The following is a 15,555-nucleotide window of genomic DNA, read 5'->3' as shown; positions in this document are numbered from 1 at the left end:
CGCGATAGATTTTGCTGCATACTAACCCGTTCTGCAGACCCAGCCATATATCTCTATTTGTTCCTTTTAAAAAGGCAGCAAAAGTGAGTCTGTTTAGTACTTCCTACATTCATGACAGCTTGTATGTATTACCAAATCCTAAGGCTTACCCTTCCAGGCTGTCACACTGTTGTTACTGCTCTGCAACAATATCATTTACCATCATTAGAAATGACTAACTGTATTTGTCTGTGCAAATAAGTGTCATCCTTTCATCAGCAAAGCACCCACCAGATATTTTATATTTTATTTCTGAAGTACAATATTACTTTTAAAAATAGGATACTAAGGCAGCTGCCTAAAGTCTCAATAAAGATGGGACACTGCCTGGGACTACATTGACAATATGGTAAAGCAATGCAATCCATTTGCTGACAGTGATAGGAACACAAATGAAGTATGTTGTCATTAGAAGAGACACTTAAGAGATAAAAAAAAGAAACATACATAGGGAAAATACAGCTAAGTATGGCTGCTCAACTGAATTATTCCTGGAACAGGAATTGATAAATGAAACATGTATGACTGATGTAGGAGTGGGTCTTTGCTAACAAGAGGTAACATTGTATTTGGAGCCATTGCAATTCATCACCGCATGACAAAGACCTGTGTCATATATTGCATTTATCTGTATTATTAATCCTCTGCAGAGTCTATTCATATTGGGATATAAAATAGTCTCTAGGTAGCAGTCACACTCCACATGTACCAGTGTTCCGAGTCCTGGGATGTAACTGGCAGATGGGACTTTGCTCTAATGTGAAAGAAAATGACAGTTAATAATGCTGATATCTTGACTGGAGACAGCTCACATCAATTTCAGGTCCCATCTCCATCTCTCGCCTTCTATCTGGCTTGTGCTTTAAATGCCACTTTGATGAATATGAATTTTGGTGAAGTTAAAATTACAGATTCGCTTTCCCTTACAATTCTGAATGCTACCTGTTTTTCATTTCACTTTTTTTTTTTTTTTTACATGCTGATATATATTCTGCTAATGCTTGCAGCCAGGCAGAAAACAGGCTTTGCATGTCTATTATGCCATATAACATAGAATCATGTAATGTGCGTAATTCACATATTATAGATTTTTTCTTTTATATACAGTACGTTGAAATGTATTGTAGGAATAGTGGCAGATTATAGTAATGATGATTGGGGTGGTAGCCTGAGCCATAAGGGGAGCAGATATTTCCCAAAGTCAGTGACAGAAGTATGACCTTGACATGAGATAAAGTCAATTAGGGTGAGTCATTTTGCTGTATTTTCCAATGTATTTAGAAGCATATTCCGTGGGTGTATTAATATACTTGTGGTAGAAGGATTTTTCTGTATTCCAATGAACCTAGGCTGATTTTTTTTTGTTCATTGTAAAACACTTGGAACATAAGTATATAAGTGTATAATATACACATTACTGTATATATTAGTGTTGTTGAAGGCTTGCTGTTTTTTCTAATAAACTCAATGCGATGCTCCTGCTGTTCATTGTAAAACAACTTCAGCATGACTATTGCATATAATTATTAGTTTATATATAAGTACAGTTGGAATGAGGATTTTGTTGTGTGGTCTATTGATAATTTTCATTTAAAAGTGGTGTGGAATTTATAATGGGCAATCCTGCAATCAGCCACGGAAGAGCGCAAATGGTCATTTGAAATCTACTACAAATTAAATTCTCCATTTTCTTGCAATTGTGATTATTATGTACTTGTAAATTAGGTTGTTTTTTAAAGAACAAAAATGAATTTATTAATAGAGTTGAACTTTTGATTAACTAGATTTTTTTATTATTATTCTTTATCTATATGGTGCCACAAAGGGTATGCAGAGCTTTACAAAAAGTATTAACAGATACAGTGCAGACATAACAAGATATACAGTAAAAAAGACTTACAGTCACAGTTTAATAAAATGCAGTGCATAAGATATGAGCCATGTATACTGCATATACAGTAATTCTCAGTGATATACAAGCACTTTTGGCATAAACTGTACAACACTACTAATAATACCCTAATACACTACACTAATACTAACAATTGGCTACATGTTCACACGAGCATCTGCACTGCTACATGACTTTTGGTAGTTTCCTACTTCAGCCACAATGGAGGTCCAGAAAGAAAAACCCTTACACTGTGCAATTCCTGGGGCTCCACTTTGGTTACGAGTAGCTCAGTTGAACATTAGCAATTAACTTAGAATTCTATTATTAAAATATCACACACAGTTTCCAAACGAACAGAGCTCCGAGTGGTCACCATTCCCTGAAACATAATAGATGACTTACAAGGCTTTAGTAAATGTTCACTTTTGTCTAAACCTTTTTGTTTTTTAATGCATGAGTGTTGCAGTGTTACTCAGCAAGGGCTTTAAAACAAATAAACTTTTCTAGGCATATTTAATAAAATGTCACAATTTATATGTGTATTCTATCTTGCAGTATGTGACACATTTCCATTATAAATCCAGTTAAGATTATAGAGGACTGAAGATGATTTTTATTCTCTGGATCAGGCTTAGGCAAAAAAGCAACTTGAACGTTTGTTACCTCCAGAATTGATGTTTGGACCTGAAGAATCAGCTCATGGCCTTTCACCTGCCTGACACAGATCTTGCAGGACAGCTGAGTGGTGGCTGGCGTGTATCGCTCCAGGGAAAAGGCACAGTGCAGTGGTTGCTGGTTACTGCACCAGACACGGGAGAAAGGAACCTCCTGTAAAACATATAGACATGGGAGTGGGGGGGCCAACATCCTTCTGTAATTTAATGCATACATTTTAATAATTCTCACCACTGCTGGGAGGATATAATGAAGTAAGTACATTCAGAACCATGGACAGCGCTTAGTGTAAAAGGAAGACTTTAAAGGTACAGTATTCAAGTATAATGCTCTGGCCGTGGTGCTGAAAGCAAGGAACAAGATTACAATCATACTCTCTGCAAAAGGAAGATTTTTTTTCTATGAATGTTCACAATATTATTACAATATAATGTGATTATAATTGTCAGTAAATCTCTCATGAATTTGTGACTGCCTGAAATCCCTATGGCTATGGTGCACTTTATTTTAAATATAGATTAAATTATCAATTTGGTCAAAAAAATATGTATATAAAAAATTAAGGTTGAACATAGCTGTGCTGTAAAGCTGCAATGGAGAGGTTTCTTTCTCATTTATATCAACAGGTAGATGACAGTTGATGGAGGGATTATATAGCATGCAATATAGCCTCCATGGGCAGGATGTACTTCATGTGGATCTATTCACAAAGTGTAAATCATACTGCCACATATTTGTCAGTTTTCCCATATATTCCCTGGGTCCTTGTATGGTTTATCACCCACAGTGCAAGCTTTGTAGTGCACCCAAAATGGCTGCCTCACCTAGTACACTCATGGATGGGATGAAAGATACATGGACCTGACTATTATGTTGGGACCCTACTCCTAGCATCAGGATTTTGCAACCACCCATTTTGTGTCATCTCTTCTAGGTGTAACCTATGCCACCCAGGGTAATTCTACATAATGCGCCCAAAACGGCTGCCTCATTTGGTACCTTTGTGGGTGGAATATATAACCCATGGAAGTTATTTCCCAAAATGTCTGCACCAACCCCACAATATGCTTATTGTGCTCTCTAGGTTTCAGTTGATTTTAATCATCTCTGTGTGGTTTTCTATTCTTTTGCAACACCAAATCCTTGTACAATGTACCATGTTTTCTGATGTCTGTAAAGCGACTTTGAGTCCTATGGGAGAAAAGTGCTATATAAATAAAATAATAATAATTATTATTATAACACACCGTGGAGTCATACTTAATGATCAGCTGGTTGAAGTGAGTCTCTCACTACACCCATTTCGCTAGACAATCAAAATTGAAGTCTTGAGACATTGCATACAGACAGAGCATGCCTGACATTATTTGGGGGAGACATGCAAGTAAGGGAGAGGAAAGATGAGAGAATCAATGAGATTAATTAGATAGAAAGGTTGGCTGAGAAGTTAGAAAAAAACAAGAAAAATGGTAAGAGAAAATCAGAGGCAGAAAGGAGAGGAGTTTAGGTAGGTATACAGTAGATCAAAATAAGGCAAATGTATTAAGTGAAATAAAATAGATTGATCTGAGATCAAGAGATAGAGACTAAATGAAAGAGAGTGCAGCAGGGGTGCACAAAACACTCAGATCTGTCTATGGGACAAACAGGACCCAGGCCTGCCAGGTAGGTGCAGCCACACCCAAAGTGACACTGCATGTAAAGAGGGCCCTGATATTCACAATGGGATGTGGCAGTGTCCCAAATGCTTTGCCCTTCATAACACATGAGGATACGTGAATGTGAAACATTAAACAGAGAGTAAGAGAACAGAAGAGAAAGGAAAAGAGTTGTTAGTTAAAGTTAAAGAGACTGATTAGGAAATGACTAACCTAGTATTAATTAGTCAGTAAAATACATTTAATCAAGAAGTCAGATCTAACTTGTTATTCAGCTAGTAAAGTGTATTTAGTTGGTACGTTACCAAAATATAATTATATAATTAGTCAGAAAAACAAACATACATATGAATTGTCAGATAGGCAATAAAGATGACTTAATCAAGTAGTTTATATATAATGAGTCAGCTAAAAAAAAATGTATTTATCCATTAGGTAGTTTAATAGGAGATAGGCTGAGAGTCGGAATAAGCAGTACGTAAAGAGGGATGAGGTAGAAGTTACATAGAAGTCTAATAAGAGAAGCAATGGGAAAGGCCAGGCTGAGTAAGTAGAGAGGCAGGAATATATAGAACAACACAAGTGTAAGGGCCCAATTCAATTAGCCGCAATAACCCGTTATTGCGTGTTAAATAGCAAAACAGGTGTTAAAACATAATTCACCCAATTCAATTAGAAGGCCAGTTAACGTGTTAATTCTGTATTGGTGTTAACACGTCTTTTTTAATGGGAAACCTTGAGCAGGTGCCTATTTTAAGGTAAAAATATCAGGACTTGGTTCACTGGGACACCCTTCTTATTGAATAATTAGTCAAAAATATTTTTTTACATAGAACAATGGAAAGGTCAAAATAGCTGTTAATCTTTATAAATATAAGCTGATGTGAAATTAATATATAGTGGAAGTCGTCAGTCCACAATAGATGATTTCCTTCTCGTCATAAATACAGTAAATAAAATATGAAAATATAAGAACAGCAAAATATTGAGATTTCACAGTCGGAATATCAACTTCAAGAGATAAGATCCCTCATGAACACTTACCAAAGGTAAGTAGATAACGTTCCCATAAAGGTTAAAAAAGTGTCTGTGAGGGATCTTATCTTTTGAAGTTGATGTGCCGACTGTGAAATCTCACTATTTTGCTGTTCTTATATTTTCATATTTTATGTGCTGTATTTACGATGAGAAGAATATCATCTATTGTGGACTGATGGCTTCCACTATATATTAATTTCACATCAGCCGATTTGACTAACCTAGTATTAATTAGTCACATTTAATCAAGAAGTCAGATCTAACTTGTTAATCAGCTAGTAAAGTGTATTTAGTTGGTACGTTGCTAAAATATAATTATATAATTAGTCAGAAAAATAAACATACATATGAATTGTCAGATAGGTTTACCTGCTAACTACACACCGGTCATGTGTAGGATTAAATAATATTCATCTTTCTAATGTGGTATTGTATTGGGTTTTTGTGTAAACTCACGGTAGGGACTAAGCAGCTGTTAGAAAGTGCAGGTTGTTTTATTAAAGATCATTTTTTAATAAGCTTAATTTGGCCAATAATGACATATCAGTTTTGGGGTGAATGACTGCAAAGTGCAGAATAATGCGGTTAAAGATGTGGGCAAGGTAGATGGGGGTGCTGTATGGATGGGGTAGGTGTTTTAAACATTGCAGCTGGTAGTGAAAGGTGTTACTTAAAGATTGTTTAAAAGTGCCTTTAAATGACACAAAAAACCTACTTACACCCATTTTTATATACCCCTATTTTTTCTAGAGCATGTTTTTTGCACATAAATACTTGATTTCTATATTTTTTTTAAATATTATTGAATAATGCTTATAACACCCTAATGTTGCAATTTAAGAACCCCAAACCCTTTGATTTTGGACACTAACTGTCTCTAATTCACCTCTAGGGAGAAGGGCACAGCAGCAAACAGAAGGATACATCAGTGACCCAGCAAAAGGAAAGGCAATCAGTTTAGAACATTATATGCCCTTTCTGTAAACATTGCAGATATGAGAAGTCACCTCAAATTTCTGTGATCTGTATAAAAGCATTCCTTGTGCTTCTAAATGGCTGCAAAATTCCTTGATGACTCCTATTATTCTAATAAATGTCTACTATAAGGTTGACATGTATAACTTAACCCCTTTATATGATGCTTGCTGTATTTCCAGAGCATGCAAGTTAGCTGAACTGTACATAAAGGGGGAACAAAGGTAATGGGAAAAAGTCCCATATTTCATACTGTGGCAACTAAAGATGAAAACATCTGTTTTTGCTCATTTATCTTGAATTAGTTTTGAGCTCCTCGATAGATACACTTTACACTCAGCATTTTAAATCTCCACAACAGAGGTTAGCAGCCTGCAACTCTTTCCCTGGACTCTCAAATGATCAGTTCTCAGGCAGTGGCTGGCCAAGGATCCTGGGAAAAGCTTCTCCGATGATATATCGAAGAATACACCTAAGTCTATGAAGCATTTTATCATAGAAACCAATGTCATCTTTTTCCAAGGACACTGTTCTAGGACTTTAAATTGAAACTGTCCCATATAAGAGGTTTTGTTCCAGGAGCGAGACATCAAGACCCAACTTGTTTGTGCAGCTTCTGTAAAAACACTTCTTATTGCTTCCCATGCAATGAAAGTAAAAATCTACAACCAGCACTGGATATGTAAAATATATAAATAAAGATTTGCTTGGCCCTATAATTTCATTTCCTTCAACTGCTGGAGACCTCATTATAATATGAATTAAAATAAAACAATTTCCAAAATACTTTAAGCGCTCCTGCCTGTGCCATATCCCGTCCTCTCCCATTAGAGAGTATATATTTCTCACAGGCGAATGGCTTTTCACAGCATAAAACAATGCTGATTAGATTGGGAACATCTCCTAATTACACTTCAACTGGCGTTCCATTCCTAGCTAATGCTGTCTGCGTTATTATTACTATTTCTACACTTAACGTGAGATTAATACCTTGAACGTCAGTTGACTAGTAAAGCATAATTACGTCTGATTTTTACTGTTTATAGGCTCCTAATAAAGAGATACTTGCACATGGTGTTCTTTCTGAGATATTCAGCCATTTGCAATGTTATTACCAACGACTAATTTACTTACTGCTGCAATAAGGTTTAAGGTAGTCTTTCTCACTCTCAGCAAACTATGAAACAAGACACTTATGCTAATCTCTCGGTCCACTGTAAACCATATCCATCTTAAAACAAGGGTTGATACAATAAAGAAGAATTTCAGAAGCCACTAAGTCAAATAAAGGGCCATTGTTTCTATATTTGCCCTGTACAGCACAGCGTACACTTTGTGGTACCTTATAAATACAATTATTCTTATTATTACTGAAGGTTCTTTCTTATTTAAAGTTTACCTGCTAACTACACACCGGTCATGTGTAGGATTAAATAATATTCATTAGAGGGAAACCTATCAATTCCCAAGGAACTAATAATATCAATGAGGCACTTTGAGAGGTCACTAGCTCTTACTGAAGTATTAGGTGGAAAGACTGATGACCTCATCCATACTAAGGGACACTTATGAAAACAGTGGCTGTTAAAACTCTGGTAGAAATAACGAGATACTTTCACAAAATGGAGTGTGCTAAACAGTATGTATAGCTGTAAAATATAACCTTTTATTTAAAAAGTGGTAAAATGTGGGTCATTTCTGTAATGTTTCGAGTAATGGGCAGGGGTATTAGGAATTTGTGTCTAATGTAATAGGACCACTGGGGTGACAAAAATTGTCACTCTAGGAGTCCCACTCTTGAGAAGCCATTAAAGAGGGGAAAAATGGAGTTTGCACCAATAGTTTCCGGTTATAGTGGGCACCAGTCTAGCATGTCTAGCACCGGGGCAGGTTGAAGAACGAGGGGTGGAGGAGGTAGTTTGGATGTTTAACAGTTTTTTTTAGGAGGAATCATTGTGCATAGGCTGCTTCTACATGATGTTGGCAGAATCACCTAGCATTGAGAGACAATTTAGCATGTTCAATCAACATCTATAGAATCATAGAACAGTGATACTTGTCAACCTGAATCTGAAATGCATTTTAGATATTACATATAGAAAAAGGAGGCTATTATGGGGCATGCTGTAACCAGTGCTGTATTTAATGGTAATTTGGGCAAGTTGAACATCAATATCTTCTGCTTCTGTACATTTTAGTAAGCTAAATCAGAATACATCTGTAGCACATCACAAATTAATACAACTGATTTGACACATGGTTTCATTTGCATGGTGAATAACACAGAGGGGACCTGTAACGGATCCTCAGCTACTAATAACGATTAAGCATGTTACAAAGCCTTCAGTCTGTTCCAGACCATTGCATCACTCTAACTAATGTAATGAAGGGCAATGTATTATTATGTCCAAGGCAATCTTATGAATGATTATTTCAATTGTAACACCATCAAGGTGATTACCGAAGACAAATCTCTTCCTAGTAGCAACATATGAGGGAGTGTGCCAAAGAGTTAAAAAAAAATTTTTAAGAGGATGATGGGGACATCACATAAATTTTTATAGAGTATATTAATCAACACAGCCTACTCTGATTAAAGCTTAAAAAAATAAAATAAAGTGGTGCACAGGAAAATTCGATTCATGTATCCTGGAAACCAAGTCAATAAACCTGGATTTTAGCACTGTGACAAATAAGAAACTTTAATTATTCCCTATTAATCACAATTTAGCCATAAACAAATGATGGTGACTACAAGGAAAGCTAATCAAAATTCTGTATTAAATCATTGTGATTTATGGAAAGACTGTTTTAATTCAGTAGAAAACACATGGTGCTACTTTTCAATGTGTATCGCCATATACAGGTGGAGTACAGTTTATTGCAATGGAGTTAGTTCCATGGCACATAATGCTTTTATTTTTTGCAATTAGCTTCAATGTCCCAATTATTCACAGGTACAATGTATTAGATATGTATCACTAAAGGAAAGCAATATTACACTTAACTCTTATCAATGAAATACTGTTTATATGCTCTTTAATTCTACTCCACCTGCAAAATGGTACTGGGCAAAAGGCGACCCTAATGCATTAAGCAACTCTATAAGGTTTACTTATAAATGTAAAGAATTCCATGTTCCCCTCATTATAGCAAATACTGTATAATTACAGGACCAACAAGACAGAAAAAAGTGAATACAGGTTTATGAGAATAAATCATCAGATGGTAAAATACTGTACTGGTGCAGAGCTGAAATGATGCCCCCCTATGCAGAGTGTATCTTGCATGAATCTGTGCCGCACGTTCTCTCAAAATAGGCGCACACATATACTGGTGATGCAGAGTTGACTTACGGACAAAGAAGTGGATTTGGGTTGCTATAGGCAGTTCTCTCATACTCAGCGATCAGTTAGGGTCTGTTCATGTATATACAAAATACGCCTGTTTAAGACGTACCTTTCACAATTAGTAAAAGGCAAGTGCATACTGAAGGTGACACCTCATTGATACTGTACAGGGCTGTAACTAGGGGTATGCGACCTGTGCCGCTGCACAGAACGCAGGGCTCTATGAGCAGCACAGCCGCTGCCCACAGCCCTTGCCTCTGGCTAGCAGGTTGCTTGGAATGGCATCCTGCAGCCAGAATTGCTGCTGCAGCTCTGCCGGAGCGTATTTTATATAAGGCACTCTGCAGCCTGGACAGCTAAGCGCAGCACCCTCTGGATACTCTGGTCAGTACTGCAATTCCTGATTATGCTGGAACCGCTCCCTTTGCACAACGAAATGTGGTCATGCTTGCGGCATCGGGTGCTCAGGGAGCAGGGTGGCACAGGACTCATTTGAGCCCTTTTACAGTGCTGATGATGTGCACCTTTTTGTGTTTTGTGCCTGTATTTTTCTCTCTTACCATTTACATGTTTAACTAAAGATTTACATTTCACACATTCAAGACAACATAAATCTCTGTTAGATGTAGTATAACAAACAGTCCTGGATTAACAAGAGGATGGTCGGGGCAGTTGCCAAGGTGCCCCCACACAAATATATATCACACAAAGATATATGGGGGGCACTGTTGCATAATGTGAACTGGGGGTCCTGTGTGGTATAATGGGAACTGGGGGCACCACTTACTTTTATATACATACTTTATAATAACATCACAAATATATAAATTTGACAATTTTATTGGTAAGGACCCCCACTAGTTATCCTTAATTCTGCCCTGTTAACAATCTGACATGCCACATGTTTATATACACAAGTGCTCTTTTTGACACACATGTACAGTGTAAACAAATATCAATGCATATATATATATATATATATATATATATATATATATATTAGATCTGTCAAGGAATTGTCTTATGAGCTGGAGATATAAACTATTGGTTCAGATCATGCACAGATTTGAGGTGAGGACCATTTCCTGATGGCGGTGCCTTTGAAATGGTAATCAGTCTTTGATCAGATGTCTGGTATAAAGCTAATCTACAAGGCAAATCAAGATGACACCACATTTCAATTAAATTAATGATGACATATAGAACTTCCACTATGTTCAGGTCATAATGCAGGATATATAATTGTGCATAAATGTGCATTACCTTCCCGCCCTCTCTTTCTGTCATCTCATCTGTTTGCTTCCTTTCTCTGGCACAATGTGTGTCCAGTTTCTCCCATATACTGTACGTTCCAGAATGCTATCTTGGTCTGGGTTTAGACAAGTATTGCATGTACAGTGGGGCAAAAAAGTATTTGGACAGCTACCGATTGTATAAGTTGTTGCACTTTAAAAGATGAGAGAGGTCTGTAATTTCCATCATAGGTACACTTCAACTGTGAGAGACAGAATCAGAACAAAAAATCCCAGAAATCACATTGTATGATTTTTAAACAATTTATTTGTTTATTCCTGCGGAAAAAAAATATTTGGACAATCAAAAAGTTTAACTCAATACTTTCTAAAGTAACCTCGGTTGGCAATTACAGAGGTCAAACGTATCCTGTAGTTCTTGACCAGGTTTGCACACACTGCAGTAGGTATTTTGGCCCACTCTTCAATGCAGATCTTCTCTAGATGTGTCGTGTTTTGGGGCTGTCGCCGGGCAACACGGACTTTCAACTCCCTCCACAGATTTTCTATTGGGTCGAGGTCTGGAGACTGGCTAGGCCAATCTGGGACCTTGAAATGCTTCTTACGGAGCCACTCCTTAGTTGCCCGGGCAGTGTGTTTGGGGTCAATGTCATGCTGGAAGACCAAGCCACATTGCATCTTCAATGCTCTTACTGAGTGAAGGAGGTTTTTCCCCAAAATGTTGTGATACATGTCCCCATTCATCCTCTCCATAATACGGATCACTCGTCCTGTCCCCTTTGCAGAAAAGCATCCCCAAAGCATGATGTTTCCACCCCCATGCTTCACAGTGGGTATGGTGTTTCTGGGATGACACTCATCATTCTTCTCCCTCGGCGTGTGGAGTTTATACCAAAAAGTTCTATTTTGGTCTCATCTGACCACATGACATTCTCAAAATCCTCCTCTGAATCATCCAGATGGTCACGGGCAAACTTTAGATGGGCCAGGACATGTGCTGGCTTAAGCAAGGGGACCTTTCGGGCGCTGCAGGATTTGAATCCATGACGACGTAGTGTGTTACTAATGGTAACCTTTGTGACTGTGGTCCCAGCTCTCTTGAGGTCATTGACCAGGTCCCCCCATGTAGTTCTGAGTTGATCCCTCACCGTTCTCAAGATCATTGATACCCCACGAGGTGAGATCTTGCATGGAGCCCCTGGTTGAGTTAGATTGTCAGTGATCTTGTATTTCTTTAATTTTTTAATAATTGCGCCAACAGTTGATTTCTTCTCACCAAGCTGCTTGCCTATTGTCGAGTAGCTCATCCCAGCCTTGTGCAGGTCTACAATTTTGTCTCTGGTGTCCTTAGACAGCTCTCTGGTCTTGGCCATGGTGGAGAGGTTGCAGTCTGACTGTTTGAGGGTGTGGACAGGTGTCTTTTATACAGTTAACCAGTTCAAACAGATGCCATTAATACAGGTAACGAGTGGAGGATAGATGAGCTTCCTAAAGAAGTAGTAACTGTGAATGCCAGAATTCTTGCTGGTTGGTAGGTGTCCAAATATTTGTTTTCCGCAAGAATATACAAATAAATTGTTTAAAAATCATACAATGTGATTTCCGGCATATTTTGTTCAGATTCAGTGTACCTATGATGGAAATTATAGACCTCTCTCATCTTTTAAAGTGCAACAACTTGCACAATCGGTGGCTGTCCAAATACTTTTTTGCCCCACTGTATGCAAAGTATAATAGCAGGGGCTTATCTACCTTGGGTGTAGGGGGTGCGATTGCTATGGGACCTGCCTTTCCCCTGCACCCACTTTTGGTGGAGTGAGTACTGGATGTTGCCTGAACATGGGCGCCGCTGATCCCTACTGCAAACTGCTTCTTAGTCACAGGTACACTTCAGCCTGTGATTAGGAAGCAGATGGCTGCAGGGATCATCAGCGCTGCGGGACCCCTGTCAGACTGATCAGCCCCTTTCCCCCTTTCATACAACTCTCCTCTCAAGCATCAGTGAGCGGGAACAATGCTAACAGCACTGCTATACCCCTCCCCCAGCAGGACGCCACTCCCAATCCAACATTGTACCCCAAATGGGGGGTGAAATTTGCTATGGGGCCCCTGAAGTTATAGCTACACCTCTGTAGCTACACCTACAAGGGTGTATGTTACAGTGCTACATACTGTATTCAACTTCTTAAAATAAATACTAAATTCAACAAGTGCATCGAGGAAAAGCATTTGGATTGCAATTCCTATCCCACAGGCCTTACAGTCTAAATAGGTGATATTCAGCATATAAAAATCAGGATAGCAATGGCTTTGTTTGGAATAGAAGATCATAAAATTATATATTTGTGAGATTGTAGCACATAAGTAATTTGCACCTACAACTTTAGGAGTTCATAGGAAATCTCACTTTCATGGGCAGAGAATACATGGCAAGGTGCAGACATGAGCACAATATAAATAGTGTGGGTGTGTATGGTCATTATACAGTATATCACAGAAAGTAGGCAAAATATACAAAGGGCTTTATTTCTCATTTACAGCGATAGAAAAGATTTTCTATTCATGCTTATTGCAGTGATAGAACATCTTCGATCACTGCAATTTACCAATGAAAGTTCACCAGGGCAGCTGAGTGATTCCCAGAACCCCATTAAAATGCCTGCCAGCTAGCTCTGGTCCCATCTGTAGAAGCGTGATCAGGCTTTGACAGATCATACCTGTGCAGTGCAGACTTGGGCTTCCACTAAGAATTAGGAACAAAATAAAATTTGGTAAAAAAAAAATATTCAGTAAATGATAAAACATTGGCTCTGGTAGCGGTCCTATGCTATCAGCTTCCCAAAGTGGCGATAATAAGACAGCTGTCAGTTCATGTACCGCGGCTATTCTTGATAAACAGGTATGGTGAAGGTATTGCTGGGGGTTGTCAGTGATACCCTATAATGGATATAGGGCTTCATTTATCAATGAGTTTCATCATACGCAATGGGTTTTAAAACTCATTGTGTATGATAATGGTGCTCCAGCCAATCAGCTCCTAACTGTAATCTATTTGAAAAGTGACAGTTGGGAGCTGATTGGCTTGAGCACCATTTATCATATGCAACAAGTTCTAAAACTTGTTGTGTATGATAAAACTTGTTGATAGATGAGGACCATAGTCTTAAAAAGGGACATGCCCTATCTATGGTGAAACATAAATAAATAGACCTCTAAATGTCACATTTTCTATAATTTTTAAATGGTTTAAAATTGCTTGAAATACCCCAGCACTTACCCAAGAGAAACTAATTGGCTTACGTGTGTACAGGCAGGACACTTATTATGATGATTTGAAATAACATATAAGTGCAGCTGCAGCAAAATGTTGTACTAATTGTGTTTCATAGTGGAACAAGCTGTTTCGCCGAGGTTCATTGTTCTGTTGATACAATCTTTGAGTTCCACCTTGGTAGCATGGAATATGAAGTCTATAAATAGAGCTATGACAAAATATGGGGGACCAGGAATACTTATGGCCAAATTTCATTATGAAAAGTGCAAATTGTCACATCCATTACATAATAAAACCAATATTGACTAAAGAAACACCCATCCAATGTTCCACGCAGCTTCAGTGCATATGGCATTCGCTAATGGAATAAATCAATCAAAAGTCCTTGGGGTATATTTACTAAAAGTCGATTTTGGTCGATTTTTGGTCGATGTTGAGGGTTTTTTTGGTCGATTTCAGGGTCTAAATCACACATTCACTAACAGAACATTTAGTGAAATATTTTTTTTTAAAAAAATTCAAAAAACCATCTCTAAGTGAAGGTGTGATTCAGACCCTAACCATAAATAGACCTTTAGTAAATATATACTCCCTGGAGTCACAGCAATGTCCTGACTGGGGAGTTAGCAGGACTATCTCACCTAAAATAAGACATCTGTGATGTCTCCCCAAACTTACTGCAGGAGTATTTTACTCAAATGCAGGAATTGAGTTTAAAGAAATAATTAAAATAGTATTATATATTTTTGCATTGTTATTTAAATGTTTCTTTGTAAGTAGAGACAAGAAGCCTGAGTTGAAAAGCATTGTCTCCTTTCAGCCAGTAATACTGTATGATTCATGTTTTTGTGAAGTGAGTGAGTCTTCTCAAGCCTAGAGAAAAATAAATAAAAAGATGATGTTCTACAATAGTGATACCGTTATATCGGGCTGACTATCGAGGTCTGACATAGGCTTCTAGGAATTAAACCCTTGAGGTCTCAGCTGAAGTATTTGAGTGGTTTCTTTTTAAAGTAACTGAAATAGAGATGCTTTAGAGGTCTTACTCTCTGGCTGCACCAAGAAGGAATGCACAAGTTAACTATTTGTTGACGGTTTCACTCAATGCAGGTTATTTTTTTAATACTGAGATTCTTAAGTCTATATCTTCTTTTATGCACACAACGATTGTCAAATACAACACAGGTTGTAATGGTTAAAACTGCTTTATTAGCTCTGTTACATTTCATTGTTTCCTTGACATTACCACCCAGTGTAAGGAACCATTCGTCTATTTAAGGCAGGGGTGGGTAACCTTTTTTCTTCCGAGTGCCATTTTGATATATAGAACATTATTCACAGGCCTGGTGCAGGCTATGCCCCCACCGTGTGACATCACACAGGGCGTGCCACAATCACC

At 37.8% G+C, this 15,555-nt stretch overlaps 1 protein-coding gene and 1 long non-coding RNA gene across 3 annotated transcripts in view; one reads left to right on the top strand and one right to left on the bottom strand.

Moving 5' to 3' along the window:
* The window catches only part of LOC148481736 (uncharacterized), a 167,744-nt gene extending 161,469 nt beyond the window's left edge, over positions 1 to 6,275 (top strand). Inside the window, exon 4 of the long non-coding RNA XR_015871847.1 lies at positions 6,197 to 6,275. This is a non-coding gene — a long non-coding RNA (uncharacterized LOC148481736). The remainder of the gene's footprint in view (positions 1 to 6,196) is intronic.
* UNC5D (unc-5 netrin receptor D) overlaps positions 1 to 15,555 on the bottom strand; it is a 629,552-nt gene that overhangs the window by 18,861 nt on the left and 595,136 nt on the right. For both annotated transcript variants that reach the window (XM_088453040.1, XM_088453041.1), the window contains one exon: positions 2,597 to 2,761. In XM_088453040.1, the coding sequence (XP_088309166.1) occupies positions 2,597 to 2,761 (165 nt within the window). The remainder of the gene's footprint in view (positions 1 to 2,596; positions 2,762 to 15,555) is intronic.

The sequence above is a fragment of the Taudactylus pleione genome, unplaced genomic scaffold (assembly GCF_031769625.1).
Source record: "Taudactylus pleione unplaced genomic scaffold, aTauple2 ptg000567l, whole genome shotgun sequence".
Classification (NCBI taxonomy): Eukaryota; Metazoa; Chordata; class Amphibia; order Anura; family Myobatrachidae; genus Taudactylus; species Taudactylus pleione.
This window is presented reverse-complemented; position numbering and strand designations above follow the sequence as displayed.